The sequence below is a fragment of the Centruroides vittatus genome, unplaced genomic scaffold (assembly GCF_030686945.1).
Source record: "Centruroides vittatus isolate TY-2023 unplaced genomic scaffold, ASM3068694v2 scaffold_752, whole genome shotgun sequence".
Classification (NCBI taxonomy): domain Eukaryota; kingdom Metazoa; phylum Arthropoda; class Arachnida; order Scorpiones; family Buthidae; genus Centruroides; species Centruroides vittatus.
Window position 1 is genome coordinate 1862548 of NW_027122716.1, and position 21187 is coordinate 1883734.

A 21187-nucleotide genomic window follows, 5' to 3' on the forward strand; every position below is an offset into this window, starting at 1 on the left:
GCATCGTGGACGACCTTGTGGTTGTGGCCAGCAAAGTTTGAACGATTGCGCTCAAAACCAGCGATACCAAAGAAGATTGGAGAATGAGAACAAGATCCGCTTGAGCATCAAAGTGATTCCTCTTAGTAGTGAGTCTCCGAGACATAGTCTTGTCCCAAATACGGCTTTGCTGTTTTACTTGTCTTTTAATGTTTTTGATAATACAAAACACAGAATATTTTGATAATTTTAAAATTTAACTAGACTTGATTTTACTAATATTTTTAATTAAATTTTATTGAATAGAAAAAATTGTCATGTGCACCTTTACTAGTCCTTATACCAAGTGGACCAAGTCAACCATCTGTCAGTCATTCTAGACGCATGAGATTTTGGCAAACTCAGCTTTCTGCTTTGGGAAAAGTTGTACCAGTAACATACCATGCTGCAAATGGAGGAAGTGGAATGTCTGTTAATCAATGTCTAGAACATATCATAGGTGCTGTTCGCACTAAAATTCTTGAGGTAATATAAACTATTATAGTATTTTAATGATTATATTTCATTAAACAAATCACATTTGTCTTTGACATAAGAAATTTCAATTATTGCATTTTCTACAAACTTTCAGTTAAATGCAAAGTTATAAGCTTGGAACAATCTTTCTGGACACAGAATATATCTCTAGTCCTAATAAACATTAGGACTAGAGTTTATTGAATATACAAAATTTCAAACTAATAAATTAGTTTGAAATTTTGTATATTCAATAAAATTGTGTAAACTGGGATTACATAGTACAAAATTTTTTCTTCAGCTTTGACAGGTTAAAAATTTTTTTAAATTTATTGGTACAGTTTAAAGATTTTAATATATGTCATATAGTTACGTTCATTTTAATAGTAAAATCACTTTTATTAAATACAGGAGAAACTTTTTATTACTGGGTTTAATCTAAAGTTATTCCAAGTAATGTGGGAATATTCAAATGCAAAAATTGAGAACTATTCATATGAATAACTCTGAAAATGATCCTGACTACAGGCATAATTTTAGTTCTTTTATTTTTATTATTAAACTAAAACTTGGGAACCTGACTAAAAAATGTTCCTGACTACCAAAAATGTTTGATTCTCAAATCTTTTTTTAAAGAGCCACAAGCCACATGGAATCATATATATATTAGGACATTTTATTTAATTCAAAAAATATCTTTGTGTTTAAAAACATTTTGTCTGCTTAATGATTATTTTGTTAATTGTTTCCTGTTAATAAAAGTACAAAGTAACAAATCCCAAAATATTATGACAAAAACCCCAAAGAACCCATAGTATTTATTATTTTAAAAAAATAATAAGTCTGTAGAGGCACATGCAAAGACTTACCCCCATCTGGAAAGTGTTAAATATCTAAATAGATAAGTACGTCTTAAATTAACATAACTAAAGCTAAATGATTGCTGGATTACAACAAGTTATATTAATGCTACTAATTACTAATTAAATTCCAAGTAATTTGGCGTATAAGTAGACATTTGGCACCATCTTCTGGTATATTTAATAGTTTTTTTTTTTTTTTAATAATAAATATTTTATTTGTATTTAGACTAAGCCTTGTTATGGGGGGTTATTTTTCCAGTAATTTATTAGTATACATTTGTTACATGACAATCATTCAATGTACGTACATTTTCTTAAAGATCACAAGTAACATTACAATAATCATTTAGTAGTACATTTTGTCATTAGTTTATTTTTAAATATTTTACTTTAAGTAATCTAATTAGTAAATAATATTTTACTTCAATTAATTTTTAATATATTTTTTAATTCTTTAGCGATTTGATTAAAAAAAACCATTAATTCTATACATTTGATTTAATATAAGATTGTTTAGTTTAGTTCTAAAGTCTTGACTTTGTTTTGTAGATATTAGTTCTTTAATTTCATATATTTGATTGTATTTATTTAGTCCTTCACACTCTCTTAGTAAATGGTTCAAAGAATAGTTGCTTAAGTCGCACCAATAACACCTGTCTTTGATAAAATGCAAATAAGTATTATTAATAAACAATGAATATTTATTGAGTCTTAATTGGATTAATAATCTTTTTATATTCATACTGATATTAGCGGTTATGATATTCGAAGTAGACGGGATATTTAGAATGTTGATGTACCATGGATGGTATACTGAATGATTTAATAAGTTTTTATCCATTATTATTGATTGAGAAAATGCTGATTGGATCATTAATGAGTAGCCATATTGCCAATCTGTTTCTGAATTATCAAATAATCTGTTTGATACACTAAAAGATTGTAATAATTTATTAAATTTATATTGCCATAGATTTTTATTGTTATCTGAGTTATTATTTTGATTTAGCATTATTTGATGTAAGAATCTTATGTTATCTTTGTTTGATAGTACTTTTTAATCTATAATAAAATTTAGTCTCTTTAAATAAAACAGATATAGTTGGAATCTACTTGTTTCTGCTCAATTCGAGCAAAAACAAATAGATTCCAACTATATCCATTTTATTATCGAATTGCATACCCTGGAACAGTTTTTTTTATTTTATATAGTTTTCGTAAGTAAATAACGTGGAATTTTTCTAAATCGTATAATAAATCTAGTGCTGATATAGGGCTTACATAGTATATTGAAGGGATGATCAAAAGGTTAAATAGTTTCATCTGTAGTTTTATATTTGTAATTTTTAAAGTTGCGCATAAATAGATAACATTATCTATTCAAGTATTTATTTTTGTAGATAGGTTCTTCAAGTGTGATTGAAAATTGCAATTCCAGTTGAATGATATGCCTAAATATTTTATTTCATTTACTAAGATTGATTATTTAAATAGAATGATTTTTCTTGTTTTGGAAGTTTAACATTATTTCTAAATATAATGATTTTGGATTTAGAGATATTGATCGTTAAAAACAGAATTCAGATAATTGTTTACTATATTTATTTTCTGTTGCAAGGTGATTTTGTTGGTGCAAGTACTACTAGATCATCTGAAAATAATATATAGTAGTAAATTCTTCCAGAAATTTGAATTCCTTCAGTATCGAGTAGAAATAGTTTATCCATATCATTTATATAAAAATTAAACAAATATGGTGATAGCAGTTCTCCTTGTAGTAATCCACGGTTTATGTTTAAATCTGGGAATATTTGGTTACCATGAATAATGTTAATTCTATATATTGAAAATAATTGCACAATTGAATCTGAGAATTTAGTTTTTTCCAGAGCCACAGATTTTCAATTTATTTATCAAAGTTTGGACAGGAACTGAATCGAAAGCTTTTGATATATCGATAAAAGCTGAATATATTTTTCTATGTTTTTTTAGTAAGTAAATTTGTATTATTGACAATAAGAAGAATAAGGCCAATTCTGTTTCTTTTGTTTTTATAAATGTGAATTGAAATTTCGAGTTTAAGTTAAGTTCCGCAATCCATCGTTGAAATCGTAGTGCCGGTATAGAAGTAAAGCATTTTCGTAATGTTGGTAATAATGCTATAGGTGATAGTTTCCGGGATCTTTTCTGTCTCCTTTTTTATAGATCATTAGCAGTTTTACTGTATTCCAAGATTCTGGAAAGTTTGCTGAGTTGTAGAATGAATTGAATAGTTCAAGCAATACTTGTTTTCCTGATGATGGTAGTAATTTTAAGAATTTAACTGTAATTAGATCACTACCTGGTGACAATTTTGTTTTCATTTTGTTGATTGATGCCTCCAATTCATCATAGGTAATTACCAGATTTAGCGACTTTATATTAGTTATAGCAGTTATTCTTTTATAATAGAGTGACCAGGTTAAAAAGTCAATTTGCGATTGATTCTCAGTATCCTGTTTACGTAATTTTCATACTGTTGACAAAACAGAGTATTATCTTAATTTAACATTAACTGATGATCTAGATTTTTAAAATATTTTATTTTCTTAGATTTTAACAAATTATGATACATTGTTTTAAGTTTCTTGTAGTTTATAAGATTTGTTTGTTTGACATATTCCTAAACTTCTTTAAGGCTTTATTTTTCTTTAATTTAGAGATATAGCGAGTAAAGTCATACCAAAGTTTCTTTAAAATTATTGGTTTTTATATTATTAATCTTTTATATATGAATGAATTTTTTTTATTAGATTTTCCAATTGGGAATATAACTCTAGTCCATTTCCTGGTATAATTTTAGACAAATTTTTAATTTTTTCACTAATTTGCATTTGAAAATTCAGATAGTCATTATTTTTTGATAAGGTTGAACTTCTCTATTATTTACTTGGATATTTGCCACTTCAAAGACAGTCTTGACTGAAAAATGATCAGATAGGTCACAATTTAGTACTTGAATTTCTATACATAGGTCAGACAGCAATTCAGAACACATTGTTAGGTCTATTACCAAACTTCCAATATTAGCAACACAAGTGAATTCAGATGGATAATCATTTTTTATTCTTCCGTTTAAAATTTTTAATAGTGATTGTTGAGTATTTTTTATTAATTGAAGTCCCAATCTGTTGTGCTTTTTGTTTTGATTCTCGGTTAAAGTGAATCAGATTATTTGGCCCTTTGTATTCTGTATCTATTATCTGTGCAATCCTGGAGTTAAAATCACCAAATAGCAATATATATGGAAAGATATTTTTTCATTTTTTGAGATTTTTAAATATAGATGTTTATAGCAAGAAAGTAATTTAAATGCAATCAATATCATTTGTTAAGATTTTGTATCTTAAGAAATAATGTTGTTGCTTTTAAATTGAAAAAAAAATTTCTTAGTGATTTTATTTTATGTATACACGCTAAGAATTTTATGATAATGGTTATAGATATAATAATTGGTGATTGAAATGTGCATAAAATATTGTAAATTAATATTAATTTTTTGAACTTTTAGCTGAAGAGTCATTTTCCAAATCGACCAATTGTATTAATAGGCTGGACAATTGGAGCTTTAATAGCTTGCCATGTAAGTGAACATATTCTTGAATTTAAGATCTAAAATTCATTGCTTTAGAATAATTTTATAAGAAAATATGTTTTCAAGCTTTTCATAGTAAAACTTTTAAAATATTTTGTATTTAAGAAAATATTAAGACAATGAGGAATAGTTATGCTATCAAAACTAACAGAATTTATAAACTATTAGCAATACTTTGTGTATGAATATAATAAAATGTAGTTGCAAGGAAGTTAACTGCTTTTAAAAGATAAGAATAAAATGAAATTCATTTCAATAATTACAAGTAAGAAAAAAATTTTTATTTCTCACCATACTTCTTTTTTAGTATAAATCAAATTGCAATTATTATGGAAAAATGCAGCAACTATATGAAATTTATGATTATATTAGCAGGACAGATTTGCTACAATTCAAAAAGTAGTTTGTGATTTGTACAAAAAAAAAACTGTGCATTAACATTAAATTTAATTTAGCAAAAAGTTGTTGCTGTTTCTGTATCATGAGAAGTCTACTATTTTGAAATGCTTTTTGCATTTCATGATTACATTAATAACCATTAATTGTACTTCATACCTGTTATTTTTGAAATATACAAAACCTAATGGTAACAGAACTTATATTCTTTTTGTTTCTCTACTTGATGTCATCTTTTACATGTCTGTCACATTTTGCTTCATTCAGATTGTTAATTAGTATTATCTGAAGACTATTCTAGAGTTTTAATTATTACCAATATTCCATATATCATTTTAATAATTTCAATTTATAAAGAATTTTTCTTAATAAAAAAATCTTTAACTTCTGATAATTAACACTTATCCTTTAAAATTTTAAATTATTTATGTATATTCAATATGTTTTTTAAAAAGATTTTGCACTTCTCAAAAATTTACATTTGGACAACTACAGATATTGGCAATATGAAACTTACACTACATGAAAGAAAAACTCAGTTTTTTTGCAGTCATTACAATGATTTTACATGTGCACCACTAGTCACAAGGCAGACATCCAACTAATAATTTAGTTTTTCCCAAACTTGCAGCACCATATTCCATGTGACAGTAGCTAATGCCTCACTTATTCAATTCTTCAGTTCATTGAAATCATGGAGTAGTGGTAGTATAAATACAAGCCTTTCATATATCTCAAAGGAATCACTCTCCTACATTGGCTGTCAGATCTCACAAAGTATGAGATCTGGTGAAAATGTAGGAAAGTTGGTCATTGTTTCCAGCACATTCAATTCATTTTTCTGGAGAAAATTGAAAGAGGGAGAGTTGTAGACTGAGGCATCAGCCATGTCATTTCATTGATGTCCTCCACAAAGAAAAATGCCCACACATTTATCTTGTGAAAGTTTGATAGCTGTTCTATTCTTTGGTGATCACCACTATTATACACAGTAATATTTTATACAGTAATAAACTGGTAGTGTCAAATCTTTTTAAAGCATGCTGTACATAAGATATTCACCTGAACATCTATCTATCCAATGGCAAGAGGGATCTTTCCAACATTTAACAAGTGTATACATGTGGTGCATGTTTCCAGTGCTAAAATTAGGAAATCATTTAAGACAGTTTAGCATGACATACAAATAACCTCTGTCGTCTTTATCTTTTACTGTCATTGTAGAAATTGATATGAAAAGTGAGTTTTATTTTGTTAGAGAATATGTTAAAAAAAACTGCCTTCAGCAGCAGTACAAAAATATAGACCAGGGATAGCAAACTTTTTTGAGTCCACACCCCCATATTATAAACATATTGTTATTTGAAGTTTTAAACTTCAAATAACAATATTTAAAGAAATTAAAAGAATATGTTTTAATTAGAATTAATGTAAAAAAGCTTATTGAAAAAGACAAATAAGAAGAAATCATCTTGAATATCATGCAATTTCAATTTATGTGCCACAGATTTGCCACCCCTGATAAGTGTGGCAAGACAGATGACACACACTATTATTGGTGTCAGCATTTCATGGGCATCTTTTATACTTTCCACAAGATCACCAACATCACACAGTGCTGTTGGGTACATATCATATACTAATTCTTGTAGGCAGTCCCAAAGGAAAAAATCCAGAGGGGTTGTCTGGAGAATAAGATGGCCATGGAACAGGATTGTGTGTCCTATCCAGCAGTTGCCAAATCACTCTGAGTCGCTGATAAATGTGTTCTGTGAATAAGGTAGTGTGCTATCATATTGGTATCAAACCTGTTGTAGTTGTGCCAATGGAAAATCAAGCCATTTGTTCATTATGATGAGGATGTCCATGTATCAATCACTATTCAATGTGCTGTTAATGAATATGAATCAAAAAGCTGCTCACCCAAAATTCCACATCAGACATTTAGAGTAAAATACACTTGGTATCGTAAATGTTGCATGAATTGTGGAGCATGCTCTGCCCAGTGATGCATTTTATGGACTGATGAGACACTGTTTTCTTGGAATGGAGTCCATAAAATCTACTCCATTCCAAGAAAACAGTACCTTGTCAGTCCATAAAATGTGCTAAGGAGTTATGGTTTGTCATCTGTAACTTTAACATTGTGCTGTATCACCCAAATTGCTGTGTGGCACCATCTGCATGTTATGCTAGTTGCAAATAGCAAGAAAATGGATACTTGTCAAGGTGACATAATAGCCAGTGTATTTGTGTTTGCAGAGGTCATAACCTAACCTAATCAATGCTGGAAAGATCTTTCTTGCCCCTGGATAGATGTTTAAGTGAACATCCTGTATATGCATTGCATGTCAAATATCATATTATAAATGTTATGTTTACATAACCAAATCATTTGCTAAATAATTTTATTTAATAATATATTTTTTAGGTTGCATTAGTGGAAAGTGTTACTGCTGTAGTTTGTCTTGGATTTCCATTAACTGGAATTAATGGTCCTCGTGGTGTAAGTAACAGCAATATTTATGTTGAGATATTTTAATATTAATTCAAATAAATGACTGTATTTATAATAAAAAGGCTTTTTGTCTCAAAAATTGTTGAAACTAATGTCTCAAATACTATAGTAGGGATAACAGACTTATCACACTGCTACTGACAATATCAAAATGACACTTCTATCATTAGAATGCAGACAAATTGACAATTTCTCTGCATAATTTGTTCTACAACAGATATCTCTATATTTTTATGTATGGCCGACGAGGGTCTTGTATACCAAAATGCATACCAGTAATAAAGTTGCATTCTAATGATAAAAATGTCGTTTTGATGTTATCAGTAGCAGTGTGATAAGTCTGTTATCTCTACTATAGTATTTGAGATGTTAGTTTCGACAGAAGTTATTTTGAATATAAATACAATCTCAAATTAAATTTTCCATTTCTTAATTCAAAGTAAAATTATTTTGCATTTAATCTAATGATATCCCTCAACATTTTATCACTAAAATGTTGAGGGATGTACTTTTTCTTTGATATCTTTATTTACCTTAAGTGGAGAAAATATAGAAAATTACTGTCATCATTTTTAGTTTAAAGCAAGAATATTTTCATTTTAAGATATTTTATATCTTAAAGAAAATTTTTAGATTTCACTTATCAGAACAGTAACTACATTTTCTATAATATTAACATTGTATTTTTTTTCCAATATGCTTTGATCTAGGAAATATAAAATTTGACAGAATTTTAAATTAGTTTATTATATTATTATTTCCATTTTATCTCAAATTAGGAATCTGAGATTAGTTTAACTAATTTTATCAAATGATTTACTTAAACATTTATATTTATTATATTTATTTTATAATATTGCAGAATAAAATTATTACATTTATTTACTTAAAATACTTACAGGATTTAGACGATCCTTTATTAGATAGTACGACGCCTTCCTTATTTGTAATTGGTCAAAATTCAAATATGTGTATGATAGATGATATTGAAGATTTTCGAGAGCATATGAGAGCAGAAAGTGGATTGGTTGTGGTAGGAGGTGCTGATGATGCATTAAGAATATCACAAATAAAAAAGAAATTAGAAGGAATTACACAAGTTATGGTGGATAGATGTTTACTGGTATTATCTTATTTTGTGAATTATAGTAATAAGTATTTGAAAATATTAAAACATAATATTTAATTTGCAAATTTTATTATATAAAATTATAATTTATAAACTATACTTTTTATACTATACTTTACATTTACATACTGAATAAATTTATTTTTACTCTTAAAATGTAATGAACATGCAGTGTATGGTATTAAGTAATACAATAGGGATTTTAATTTTTTTAAAATGATAAAATGATTAAAAGATTAGAATTATAAACAAACATAATTAATTGTACTGCTAATAAATTCAGTCATCAAAATAAAATTTAAATTAACAATTTTTTTAAATTTAGGATGAAATTGGGGATTACTTAGAATCAGTATTAACACAACCACCATCCACTCCTGTTTCATTTTCACCTCATTCAAGAAAATCAAATAATGCTTTAGAAAATGAAACCAAAAAGAAGAAAAGAAAATCATCTAAAGACATAGAAATGGCTGATTTATCCCCGGTTTCTAAACGGAAACCAAGAATTTCTAGTGGAAGACAGGTATAAGTAAATATTTTATTATTACTGTTTCATTTCATTTTTATGATAAGTTTTACACAATGCTTATGCCTACACACATTCTATTTGGTATTGAGATGATGTATTGAGCTTAAAATATTTTTTAGCTTAGTATTAAAAATGAATCACATGGAATTAGTCTCATTATTTTTATATTAATTTAATTAAAGTTTTATAATTCTACTAAATTAAGAAATCCAAATTGAAAGTGAAAATTATTTCAAATTAAGATCAAGGGTTATAACTTAAGGGATTCCGGTATTTATATTTTAAACTTTATCAATTGCAGTTTTTGAATGATGCAATTTATAACCAAGAATTGAATTAATGAAAATATTACATTAATTCTTTAATTTTAGATAATTTTTACAATTTAGATTAAATGGAACTTTTTCAATACAATGTCTATATATAATAGAACTGAAAAGTTCCATTGTATAAAGCAAATTTTTTTTGTGTGTTTTGTTTAAGATAGACTGCTTAAAAGATGGAACTTAAGCTTAATTTTGAGGGTAGGGATTGATTTTATAAAAAGGTCATATTATAAAAGGTTAATATAACATTGTAAAAAAATTCAGCAATGAGTTGCTTAACTTTCCTAGCAAGATTTAAAACTGAATGTGGTGATATCTTTTATGATATTTTATTATTAAAGACTTTAAGCTTTTTGTCATTTTATAATAATTAAAAATATAATTTTGAGGGTAGAGATTGATTTTTTAAAAATTGTAAATGCTAATAATGAGTAAAATTGTCATTAAGTTCGACCCTATTTAAAGGATGTCATGTGTCATATTTCATCTCCCATTCCCTTGAGCATTGATGCTATTAAATTTTGGTAGTTAATCTCCTAATACACAAAGGTCCTTGCAAAATTTCAGAAATTTTCAAGAAAAAGCACAGCAGTTGTTGAGCTTAAAAGAGGGTGAACAAAATCGTGTCCTTCCCCTGAATATTTTTTGCATTTCTTAATATTTCAAGGTCCAAAAATGTAAAAATCTTGGGTGATCATTTTTGACTGATCATGCTTTCCCTTTGATAAATTTATTACTTTCCTGTCTCTGTTATGATTTAACTAATTGAAAATGTAACACTAGAAATGCTTTACATACTGATTTTTATGTTAATGTATTTTTTAGAGGTACACCACTTTATTTTTTTCCACTTAATTTATATTTAGGCAACATAGAGGCATTTTTATAGTCTACTTTCCATTAAATCTAAAGTTTCCATTGTTTTAGAGACAGCTTCTATTATTAGTATCTCATGATTAAACATTTTTTTAATTGAAATAGTAGAAAATGTTATCTGCCACCTTTTAGACAAAAGATGGATACTAAGATAAAAGTGTCTGCTTGTAGAGCATATGATTTTATTGACTCGTTGTTGTTTCTCAGAATTTCAAAACTACTGGACAGGTATACTGCATTAAATGAAACAAGTGGTGGTGTTCCAAAGGGACCACATCTGGAGAGAGTGATTGGTGTGTAATGAAACTGCAATGGAAAGTCCTTCAAGTTTTTTATGTTCTACAAGGGCTTTGGTTATTCTCCTTCACGATAATTCTTTTTTTGTCTAGTTGCAAAATACAGTTGCTTTTTCCATCAATTTTTTCATTCATATGCCCCAATTGTCAGATGTAGTGTTCTGCAGTGATGGTTTGGCCTGGTTGTAATAGCTCATAATAAAGCACCAAAAGAGTATCTTGGTACTGTGGATGTTCCATTTTGCCTTGAAAGGTTCACCATGACTTTCTACAGTTTGGATTATTGTAGTAAATCCATTTTTCATCTCCAGTCACAATTTGATGTAAAAAGAACTTTTGTTTGTGTCACTTGAGCAGTGAAAAACAAATTATGATTTGGCTGACATCGGTGCTCTCAGACCTTACATATGGACCCATTTTCCTTCCTTTTGTATTTTTCTTGTGTCATGTAATTTCTTGAATGAGAATACTCTAGTTAACCTTTAATAATTTCGTAAATTCTACCCTTGATTGGGTCAAATCTTGCAGTAATCCTGAATCATCTGAACTCATCTCCCATAAAATCACCAGCTTTAAATTTTCAACATATAGTGAGGATTCTATAGCTAAAAGTTTAAGTTTTACAAATTAATTTGGTGGCTTTTGCTGCAGTTCTGCACTGATTAAACAGAGCATAAAGTGGCAAATATGCATTTTATCAGTTTCTATTTTTCAAAAGATGTTAAATATGTGTTTATGTTAACAGTAATGAGTTTCATGCAATAATTTTCATTTAGGTTGATTGAAAGAGACATAAAATACAAACACATTGAAACAGGTCTAAACATTCACTTTAACTAATGCCATCTGAATGCCAGTGATGGAAACTTTTTCGTAATAATTAATCTGAAATTCAGTATAAAGTAATTTATTGGTAAAAAATCTTCAATTAAATTTTTTATATTAAATTATTACAACATTGTCACAATGCTGGGCTGCAATTTTTAAAATTTATTTAATTTAAAATATATTCTTTCCACATCAAATTAGTAGTGTCTTGCCCCTATATATCATACTTTTCCTGTTAGCAATAGTTATGCTGGTCATCCATCTAACTCATTTCGGGAAAATTTTTGAATTGAAATAACATGACTTCTAGTTTGCATCAAAAGTTCCTATATATATACATATTTTTTTTGATTCATAAACTCCATAAGGTTTAGATACACGGACACTTGGCAATGTTTATCAAAAAATTTATTTGTCGGAGTTCCTATATAGTTAATTGAGGTCTCCTCCCCCAATGTTTCTTATCTGGTCTTGGCTTTCATCTATCTAACTATTCTTGAGATTAAGGGATGACAATGGAAATTTATAGGTCTACAACTTTTTTAAATTGCAGTCCAATGAAAATTTTTGTAAACAATACATATTAAAAAAATTTTAGAGTTAAGGTAATCCTTCTCCTAGCCCCTTTTGTTCATATAATCTCTATTTTGGTAACCACATCTTTACCAATTACACTGTTTTTATGGAATGGGATGCTTGCACTTATATAGAATTACATTTTCATAACTTCAAACTAAGAATTTTTAACTTTTTCACTATTAATATCTATAATCACATTAAATATTAATAAAACTAATGTCTCAATACAAAAATAAAATAAAATTAACTGTAAATTATTTATTTTTTATTATTTTTTTTGGTGTTGCTGATATTGAATACTGTAGTAAGTTTTAATAATTATGTTTATTTTAGTGTTTTTAGTTTCTTATTATATATATTTCAAAGTTATACTTCTATTTATTATGTAAGTATTTCATTACAATGATTTTATTCCAAATATTGTTAATTCACAAGGCAATTAGAAATAATTTTAAATAAAGTACATGAATAGTTCATCTATTGTGGATTATGGATATATAAAATTTAATAAACAAAATTCTACTTGTAGAATATCATTGGATGGTAATTTTATTTTTGTTATAATTAATGCTTAAGAGTTACATTCAAATACCTGTATCTATTGGGTATATCAAAGATTATTTGATAGATGTTGAAGGCTTTATTTTATATTCATATATTATTTATTAATCTAAGTGACTATGTTTATCTTTTATTAATTTTAAAATTCTCTTAATTTTTTTCCCAATCTACAATTTTATTTTTGTTTGCATATCAATGAAAAATCATTTTTATAAATGAACATATTAAAGCATGAAAACTAGAAACAATCCCCATCTTTTGCATTATAGAGTACAACATGTAATGTTCTGCCAAAAGGATGCAGTTCATCATCGTCAAGTTCAACAGATTCATCTAGCACTGGGTCCAGCGCCAGTGATACTACCACTACCACCAATAATAGGACATCGTCAGAGAGTAAGCGTCAGCACTGGTGGTTGTGACATCTGACTCTTTCCCTTATCTTTTCATATCTCTCTTTCTGCACTTAATGTTTTAAACTGATCACTTTTTATTGTTTTGCATGATATTTCTATTATTATTTATGTAATATATATTTTTGACTACAATATTTTCATATTTGTCCAGTTATCTCCCTTCACTTTTTATCCTTATTTAATTACAGTATTTCTTAAGCATGCTTGCCAAGCTACCAAAATAGTAAACAGATGTGATTATAATGTAAAATTAAATTGTTTTAGTAAATTTTAATAAAAAAAAGTTAATAAAATTAGAAATTAAATTTTTTTCTTTACTAAATTCTCATTGTTGAAACTATTGAAACATTGTTGAAACCAAATTTTTTTTTTTTTGTATAAAGATTGAAATTTTAACTAGTTTTGACCTGTAAAATATTAGTAATGCATTAAAATTTGTTAAGTTTTTAAGAATAACTGTAATTATAAAATAAGTTTTATTTTTCATAGTGTTACAATAATACATTGGTAATTTTTTATTTGTAAACTTTAATTCTAATTAATGTTTAAACAGTACATACATACTCAACTTGGCAAGTGTGAATTCTTGCTAATATATATATTAAAAATTTTATTATCCAAATAAATTTATTAAATCAGTAAACTGTGTCATTTTTGTATATGAAAAAAATATATAAGATGAATTTTTGTACTATTATTATTATATTATTATTACAGTATTCATAGTGGTTAAATATATATTAAGTATACAATTAAGTTTTAAAAAGTATTTTCATTTTGTGTTGAAGTGATGTTCATCCCTTCTTCCATCAGCAGTAAAGAAAAACACTGGTCGAAAAATAACAAAGGCATCGGAAGAAAATATTCACAAGCACAAAATAACTCCAAATGCAGATTTTATAGGAAATGAATTTACTAAAAAACATACTCAACATTCTGTTCCTATAAGTTGTAAAAATGCAAAAGAGGAAAAAGAAATATCTTTCTTCAAGAACTCACCGTCTGTTAATCCATCGGCTAAAATATCTGGTGGTTTATCGTTAAATATAGGTTCCATTTCTAGTCTTGGTCAGTTTCGACAAGTACAAGCATTAGCAACTTCTGGACAAATTTGTTTAAGCAATGTGATTCCTGATTTAGGATGCATACCATTAGATAATTCACTCAAAGATGGCAAGTTTTCTATTCCCTGCAGTGTGACCAATTTTACTGCATCTTCTTCACTTTCAAGTAATTCACAAATGTTTAATAGCCCTAGACACCCTGGTACAGTTACTTTAACTCCTGTAACAAATGTTGGAAGAAAATCAAATTCTAAACAGGCGGCAACTCTCATTTTTCCTAGTTCGTCAACTGTTAGTTCGGTTGTTCTTCCTACGGTCACTTCTCATTCAGCAACATCCACAACAATCCATGTAGTTGATGACAAATCAGACATACTATCAAAAATTGATATGCTCTCCAAAGATATATCTTTTGTAGAACCTGATAAAGAACAAGTAGAAGCAATTCAAAAGTTGCAATATCATGATTTTCCACTTACTACAACTTGCATTATAAAGAACTCTGGTGCATCACCCGTAGTTACCCAAGCAAAAATTCTCACAAGTGGTAATTTAAATTTATCAAAGTTGCACAGCATTATGCAAACAAATTTGCCTTGTAAAAATATTGGAAATCAACAGTCAACTCCCTCTTTATCAGACATACATATAGCTTCATCTCTGCCTTCGTCTTCAACTGTTTTATTATCAGCTACCGATTTAGAACCCACAACATTTGTGATATCTGGTGATTCAAAATCTAGGAAAAATTTTCAGTTTCAAGGTATGATTCTGAAAGGGACCGCATTAACAACTACAAAGGTATCAACGGCATCAAAAATAGAAAATTGTACGAAGAATGAAACCGATTTGATTACATCTATAAGTCATACATCAAATTTACTGGAGAATAATGAAAGTCAGATGTCTGGTATGGAAAAGGAGGAAAGTTACCAGGATCCAGAAAGTAAAAGTTTGGTCGAAGAATATTTATTTATAAAAGAACAAAATGACGATCAAAAAATGGACGAATCTTCGGCAATTTATGCCGGCAAAAAAATAAACGAAAGAGTATCGGAAATAAGTTCCAAAAGTAATTTGTGTGACGGTATGCTTGAAGAAAATGATATGAAAGATGACATAGTGATACAACAGCACAATATTATTAATAATACTCTATTATCTAGTACAGTAGATAATAAGTTTTCTATTTCAAAATGTAAAATGAATGTGTTGAACACATCACAAAGGGTTCAAGAAGTTGAAATCAATGAAAATATTAAAGACAATATAAATTAGATTTTATTGCCAAGAAGACTGCACATAAAATCCAATAAATGGACCATCAGATATTTCTAGTCATCCATCTGAATTGCATTTAATGATTATATTGCACATAAATAATGACTTTGTATCCAGAAGAAAATTCTACACATATGAAAATTATTTTCTGAGTTATTCCAATCATTTCAGTTCATACAATGTTCAAACAAATTTTATTCAAGTATATATCATTACTGTTCATTAGTTTGATGTGTTTTGTGTTTCATCATATTTACAAAACAAAAGACTTGATGATTGCAAAAAAATAATAATATATATCATCATATGTTAGTGTATCTGTGAAATATATTTTCTCCAATGAAATACCTGTAATGTATTAAGAAATACAATTTTCTTTGTTAAAAAAAAATATATATATATGCTAAAATAAATATTTTTGAAACTGTTGAAATTATTTTATAACAATATTGTTTTTGAAGTTCTAAAAATTTATTTACTATATTAATATTTTCAAATAAATTCTGAATTTTATTAGTTAAATTATTACTACATTATCTTTGTTGCAGTTCTAGTTCTAGTTAAAATTATTTTGAATGACTTAAAATTTGCAATGTATAAAACGTTGTAGTGATTATGAAAATAAAGTAGTGTTATCAATATAAGAAAAAGATGATTGAATTTATTATTTGTCAGATATCATCTTATATGTGTGTGTAATTTTCTTTTATAAAAAAAAAGCATTTCTAATAGATATATTAAGTCATTTTTATCTACAGTATGAATTTATTTGCATTAAGAAACTTTGTTCTGAGATTAAACTTATATCTTAAATTGTTATCTAATAAAATTATTTTCAGTTTATTTATTGATAAGAAATTATTCAAAGCTTCATTCAAAATAAGAAAATCAAAATAGAAATATAGTGACATGCTGTGTGCTATCTTGTAAAGATTTGTACAGTGTGTCCCAAAAAAATGTATACTGTACACACTTTAACAGCAAGCTCGGTTGATGGTTTTAACCTTGAAATAAAAAACATTAGAATTAATAATGGAAGTCAGACTAAGCTTTGAACAAAAGAAATTCATTCTAAAATGCTACTGGAAGTGTGCAAAGACAGTTTAGGAGGCTACATTCAAATTAAATGGTACAATTAACCTCCACTATTGCACCTACTGGGGACCTGATAATCTGCATGTTACGTTGGAACATCAAGTTAATTTACCAGGAGTTTCGTGGTGTGGCTTATCATCAAGAGGAGAGGATTGGTCCAATTAATCTGTTTTGACACTACTGTGACTGGTCCCATTTACATGAACTTCTTGCAATAGTCTGTCATGCCAGGCATTCTAATGCTTGGCATGACAGACTTTGGCATAGAGAGGACTTTGAAGATGAGTTTTATTTTCAGCAAGATGGGGCACCCTCACACCACGATCACGATGTTAGATCCTACCTTGACGAGATCTTGCCAAACAGGTGGATCGGACGAAGGGGTTTCGTAGAATACCCTCCGCGTTCACCAAACCTCACATCTCTAGACTGTCTTTTAAGTACAGTCAAACCTGTTTTTATGCGGGGGATAGGGACCGCATTAAAAAAAATCTCACGAAACTTCACGAATGGCTGTAAATAATAGTTTTCGCGACACAATTAAAAAATATTTTTTTAATGCGGTCAACAGGGACCGCATAAAAAAAGTCTCACATAGAAAATAACTCAAAACCGTACGAAATAGAATTTATTGACAACAGATGTCAGCACTTGACTGCATCGTCTGGTCTATCGTCTGTTTTACATATTTTTGTCCAGGTGGTGTTTTGTTGACTTAAAAAGTAAATTATTTTATTTTTCGCATATTCATGCAATAATATTACTATACTAAGTGCATTTATGCTATAATAAGTTTGTTTAGCTATAATAAGTCAACGTAAGACATGACGAATCGCACGAGACTAGTCGCCAACTATACCGCACAAATTAAAAATTCGCATTAAAAAAATCGCACATAAAAAGAGCGCATAAAAACAGGTTTGACTGTATTCCCATAAAAAAGTCTACGCTATGAAACCTGCAACAGTTGCTGAATTGAGAGCAGTTATTGAAGGAGAATGCACACAAATACCAAATGAAATGTATCGTGATGTTTGTGTTTCTATTGTTTTGCGTTGTCGGCAGTGCCTGGTCCAGAACGGACGTCAGTCTGAAAACGCGTTAAAAAAACAATGTCTATTTTCAAAATGTAATAGAATCTACAAAATATATTTTAATAAACACCGACTTTATAATTATTTAAAGTGTGTGTACATTTTTTGGGACACCCTGTATTATTAACATCATCGGTGGTACTTAAATAATAATTTTAAAAATGGATTCTTTGATTTTAAATGTTAACAACAAAAGTCAAATTACTGAAAGAATATAAGTACAGTGAACGATCAAAACAAATTGTAAAATTGACTCGTTTAACGAGCGATGTTTCGCGTAATGAGTGACGAGGAGAGGGGAAGTCCCGGATTGTGCACATGCTCCATCAGTCACTGTTTAGCACTCGTTTCGCTACATCTCAGTTTTTTTTAACTCTGGCCTGTGGTCACTAAGAGGACCTCTTAGTACCCACAGTGAGGGACTTGGTCCGACGTATCCAGCACGGACCACCCCCGAAAAATTTCTTTTCGACCCGTACGGATTCGATCCTGGGTCTCCCAAGGCGGCAGCTGTCAACCTTGACCGCTCGGCTATCCGGCCAGCAACATCTTAGTGTCACTTGTGTTCAGACATTTACGTATAAACATCAACAACCATAGTCCGTTATATAATAAACACGCCAAATGATAGCCCAAGAATTTGGCATATCATTTGGCGTGTTTATCGGAGAGGTTGCGGCCGGTTGAAGTTTTTATTTCTAAAACGTGAATGTGAAACGTCGAGCGCCGCCATCTTGTAAGCCTAAAAGTTTCACAAAAGGTGTTTGGAACGTCGAGCATGATTCCAATGACGTTCCAAACTCCATTGTCAAACTTCTAGGCTTACAAGATGGCGGCGCTCAACGTTTGACATTCACGTTTTAGAGATGAAAATAGAAGTTGCAGCCGAAGTTATCTGTGTTTTTTTTTCGGCAAATCGAATTCGCATTCCTGGTTGGTTCATTCCGCACTAAAAAAAACGATGATGTTGATTCACGCTCCTTAACAATGTATATTGCATAATTTTCTTTGAATAAACGTTATACATGAAATATTTGAGTATTTTTTGGCAGTGAACGCATTATCGTATTTTACATTAATTTCTATGGGGAAAAAATGTTTCGCATTACGAGTAAGATCTTGGAATGAATTATGCTCATTAAGCGAGGTTCCACTGTACTTTGTTTATAAACATAATAAGGAAAGTATATTTGAGATACTGGGACTGACATTCCAGATAAATTCAACTGAAGATCTTAGTTGCTTGTTCTCTATTTGTATTTTCTTAGCACAATGTTGCCGTTGAGACCATATCACACAGGAAACACTTTCAGTGGAAAAAGGTTAGTTTATTGGTGTGAACGGATATGCATTTCGGGCTTAACGTCCCTCTTCAGTCCTATTACATATTGATCAGCAAACTGATTACAGTTTTACAAATTTACAGAATGCATTGAAAAAATTAGGATACGCATACAAGAGTTTATACAATAAAACTTAATTACTTGAGATAGTGAGAGTTAAACCAACATGACTCTTTTTTTTTTCTTTTAACTCTTTCCGCGCTGTGGGCACTAAGAGGGCCTTTTTTTAGTAGGCCCATTATGGGTTCGGCCAGGCCCACAATGGGGCGACCGGGTGGTGAGGGACGGGGCCCGACATATCCGAACGGACCACCCCCCGAAAAATTCCTGGGGATTATTCGACCCGTTCGGGTTCGATCCCGGGTCCCCCAGAGCGGTAAGCTGCCACCTTGACCGCTCGGCCATCCGGCCAAACCAACATGACTCGTGAGAAGATATACACGTAGTTGAAAAAAGGAGAGAAAATTAGAGCTAAAAATTCTTTTGGCTCCACACTTACATTAGGACAGTATAACATGTGCTAAATAAAAAAAGGTAAATTTAAATCTAAAATTAAGTATACATTAAGAGGTGGAATTTTTATAAAATCAATAACGGAATACCTGTAGGGTGTGAAATAATTCTGATGAGATGTACAGTACAGTACAGAGAACATAGACAAGATAGGAGAGGTTAAAAAGACGTGAGTATTCCCTGTATCCAGGGCCGGATTATCGAATAGGCAAAGTAGGCAAATGTCTAGGGCCCGTAATCCGGAGGGGCCCGGCTTCAGTGCAGAAGACTGCTCTGTTTCGAATTCGAAATTCGATAGGACAGAAAAGGCTGTATTTAACAATTCTTACTAAGCTCCGTTCGACTAGCCATTACCTAAAAAAAAAGGTCAACAGCCACCCATGCGTCAGAAGTAATGTACGCCACGGGATCTCTCGCGCCATCTACAAATATTCCTACGGCCGCGTCTCGTGGTAGTACTGATGTATGGATGGTTTAGAAAATAAATCATAATCTACACCTATACGCCGCGACATCGCATATTCGATATAGCGTTCAAGTTGCTCGAGTGCGAAGATATTACAATTCAATAGTGTTTTATAAAAGAGTTAAAAAGTTATGGGTGACACTACGATATCCGCACCGGGTGTCACCCATACTAGCTACGCTAATGTCACTTTATATAAGATTTGTTTAGATGCAACTTATTTAAATGGGGCCCCAATTTAAATTTTGTCTAGGGCCCGCTAGAGGCTTAATCCGGCGCTGCCTGTATCATACACTGAAAGATTGGTGTGTTGACTTACACAGTGGGGTATGATAGAGGGAGGGCGGTAGAACATGTTAATGGGCTTTACTACTTAGTTAAGAATGATAACGTAAGGTGTTTCCATTATCTGTATCTTGCACATAGGATGTTAATTATTGAAATAAATGAATTAGAAGCAGAATTCATAAGCTGACTAGTGTTATCGAGTCGAATTAATAGAGAGGTTGAGGCACAAGTACAAACGTTAAACTTGTACGGCAATCAGAAGTACACGTTTGATGTTTGAACTCCAAGTAAAATATATCGCGGCGCAGCTTCGCAACAATATCCCATGAGTCAGTGCACGACGTGAACATCGTGCACTGACTCATGGGATATTGTTGAAAAATGGCAGAAACGTTTAACGACCAGGAATGTTACCACCGAAGGTAAATAAACAAACTATTTTAAAGTATTTATAGGATGTTTAATAACACTAAATAATTATTTTTAATTAGCGTGGTGTCTCCTACCGTACGATCGGACGATAGGACTACATCATACTGTTGTCGAGGGAAGTAGTGGTTTAAGTAAATTCGAAAGCAGCTTGGAAAATTCATT

The 21187-nt window shown here is 29.8% G+C and overlaps 1 protein-coding gene across 4 annotated transcripts in view; it reads left to right on the forward strand.

The window, feature by feature from the left end:
* The window catches only part of Rcd1 (Reduction in Cnn dots 1), a 42925-nt gene extending 26754 nt beyond the window's left edge, over positions 1–16171 (forward strand). For 2 of the 4 annotated variants that reach the window (XM_067287928.1, XM_067287929.1), the window contains exons 7-13: positions 286–504; positions 4909–4980; positions 7820–7894; positions 8808–9029; positions 9361–9561; positions 13303–13429; positions 14263–16171. In XM_067287928.1, coding sequence (XP_067144029.1) covers positions 286–504; positions 4909–4980; positions 7820–7894; positions 8808–9029; positions 9361–9561; positions 13303–13429; positions 14263–15791 — 2445 coding nt within the window. In that variant the 3' untranslated portion in view covers positions 15792–16171. Of the gene's footprint in view, positions 1–285; positions 505–4908; positions 4981–7819; positions 7895–8807; positions 9030–9360; positions 9562–13302; positions 13430–14237 lie in introns of all 4 variants that reach the window. The other 2 variants (XM_067287930.1, XM_067287931.1) reach the window with 2 other exon arrangements.
* The last annotated feature ends 5016 nt before the right edge of the window (positions 16172–21187 follow it).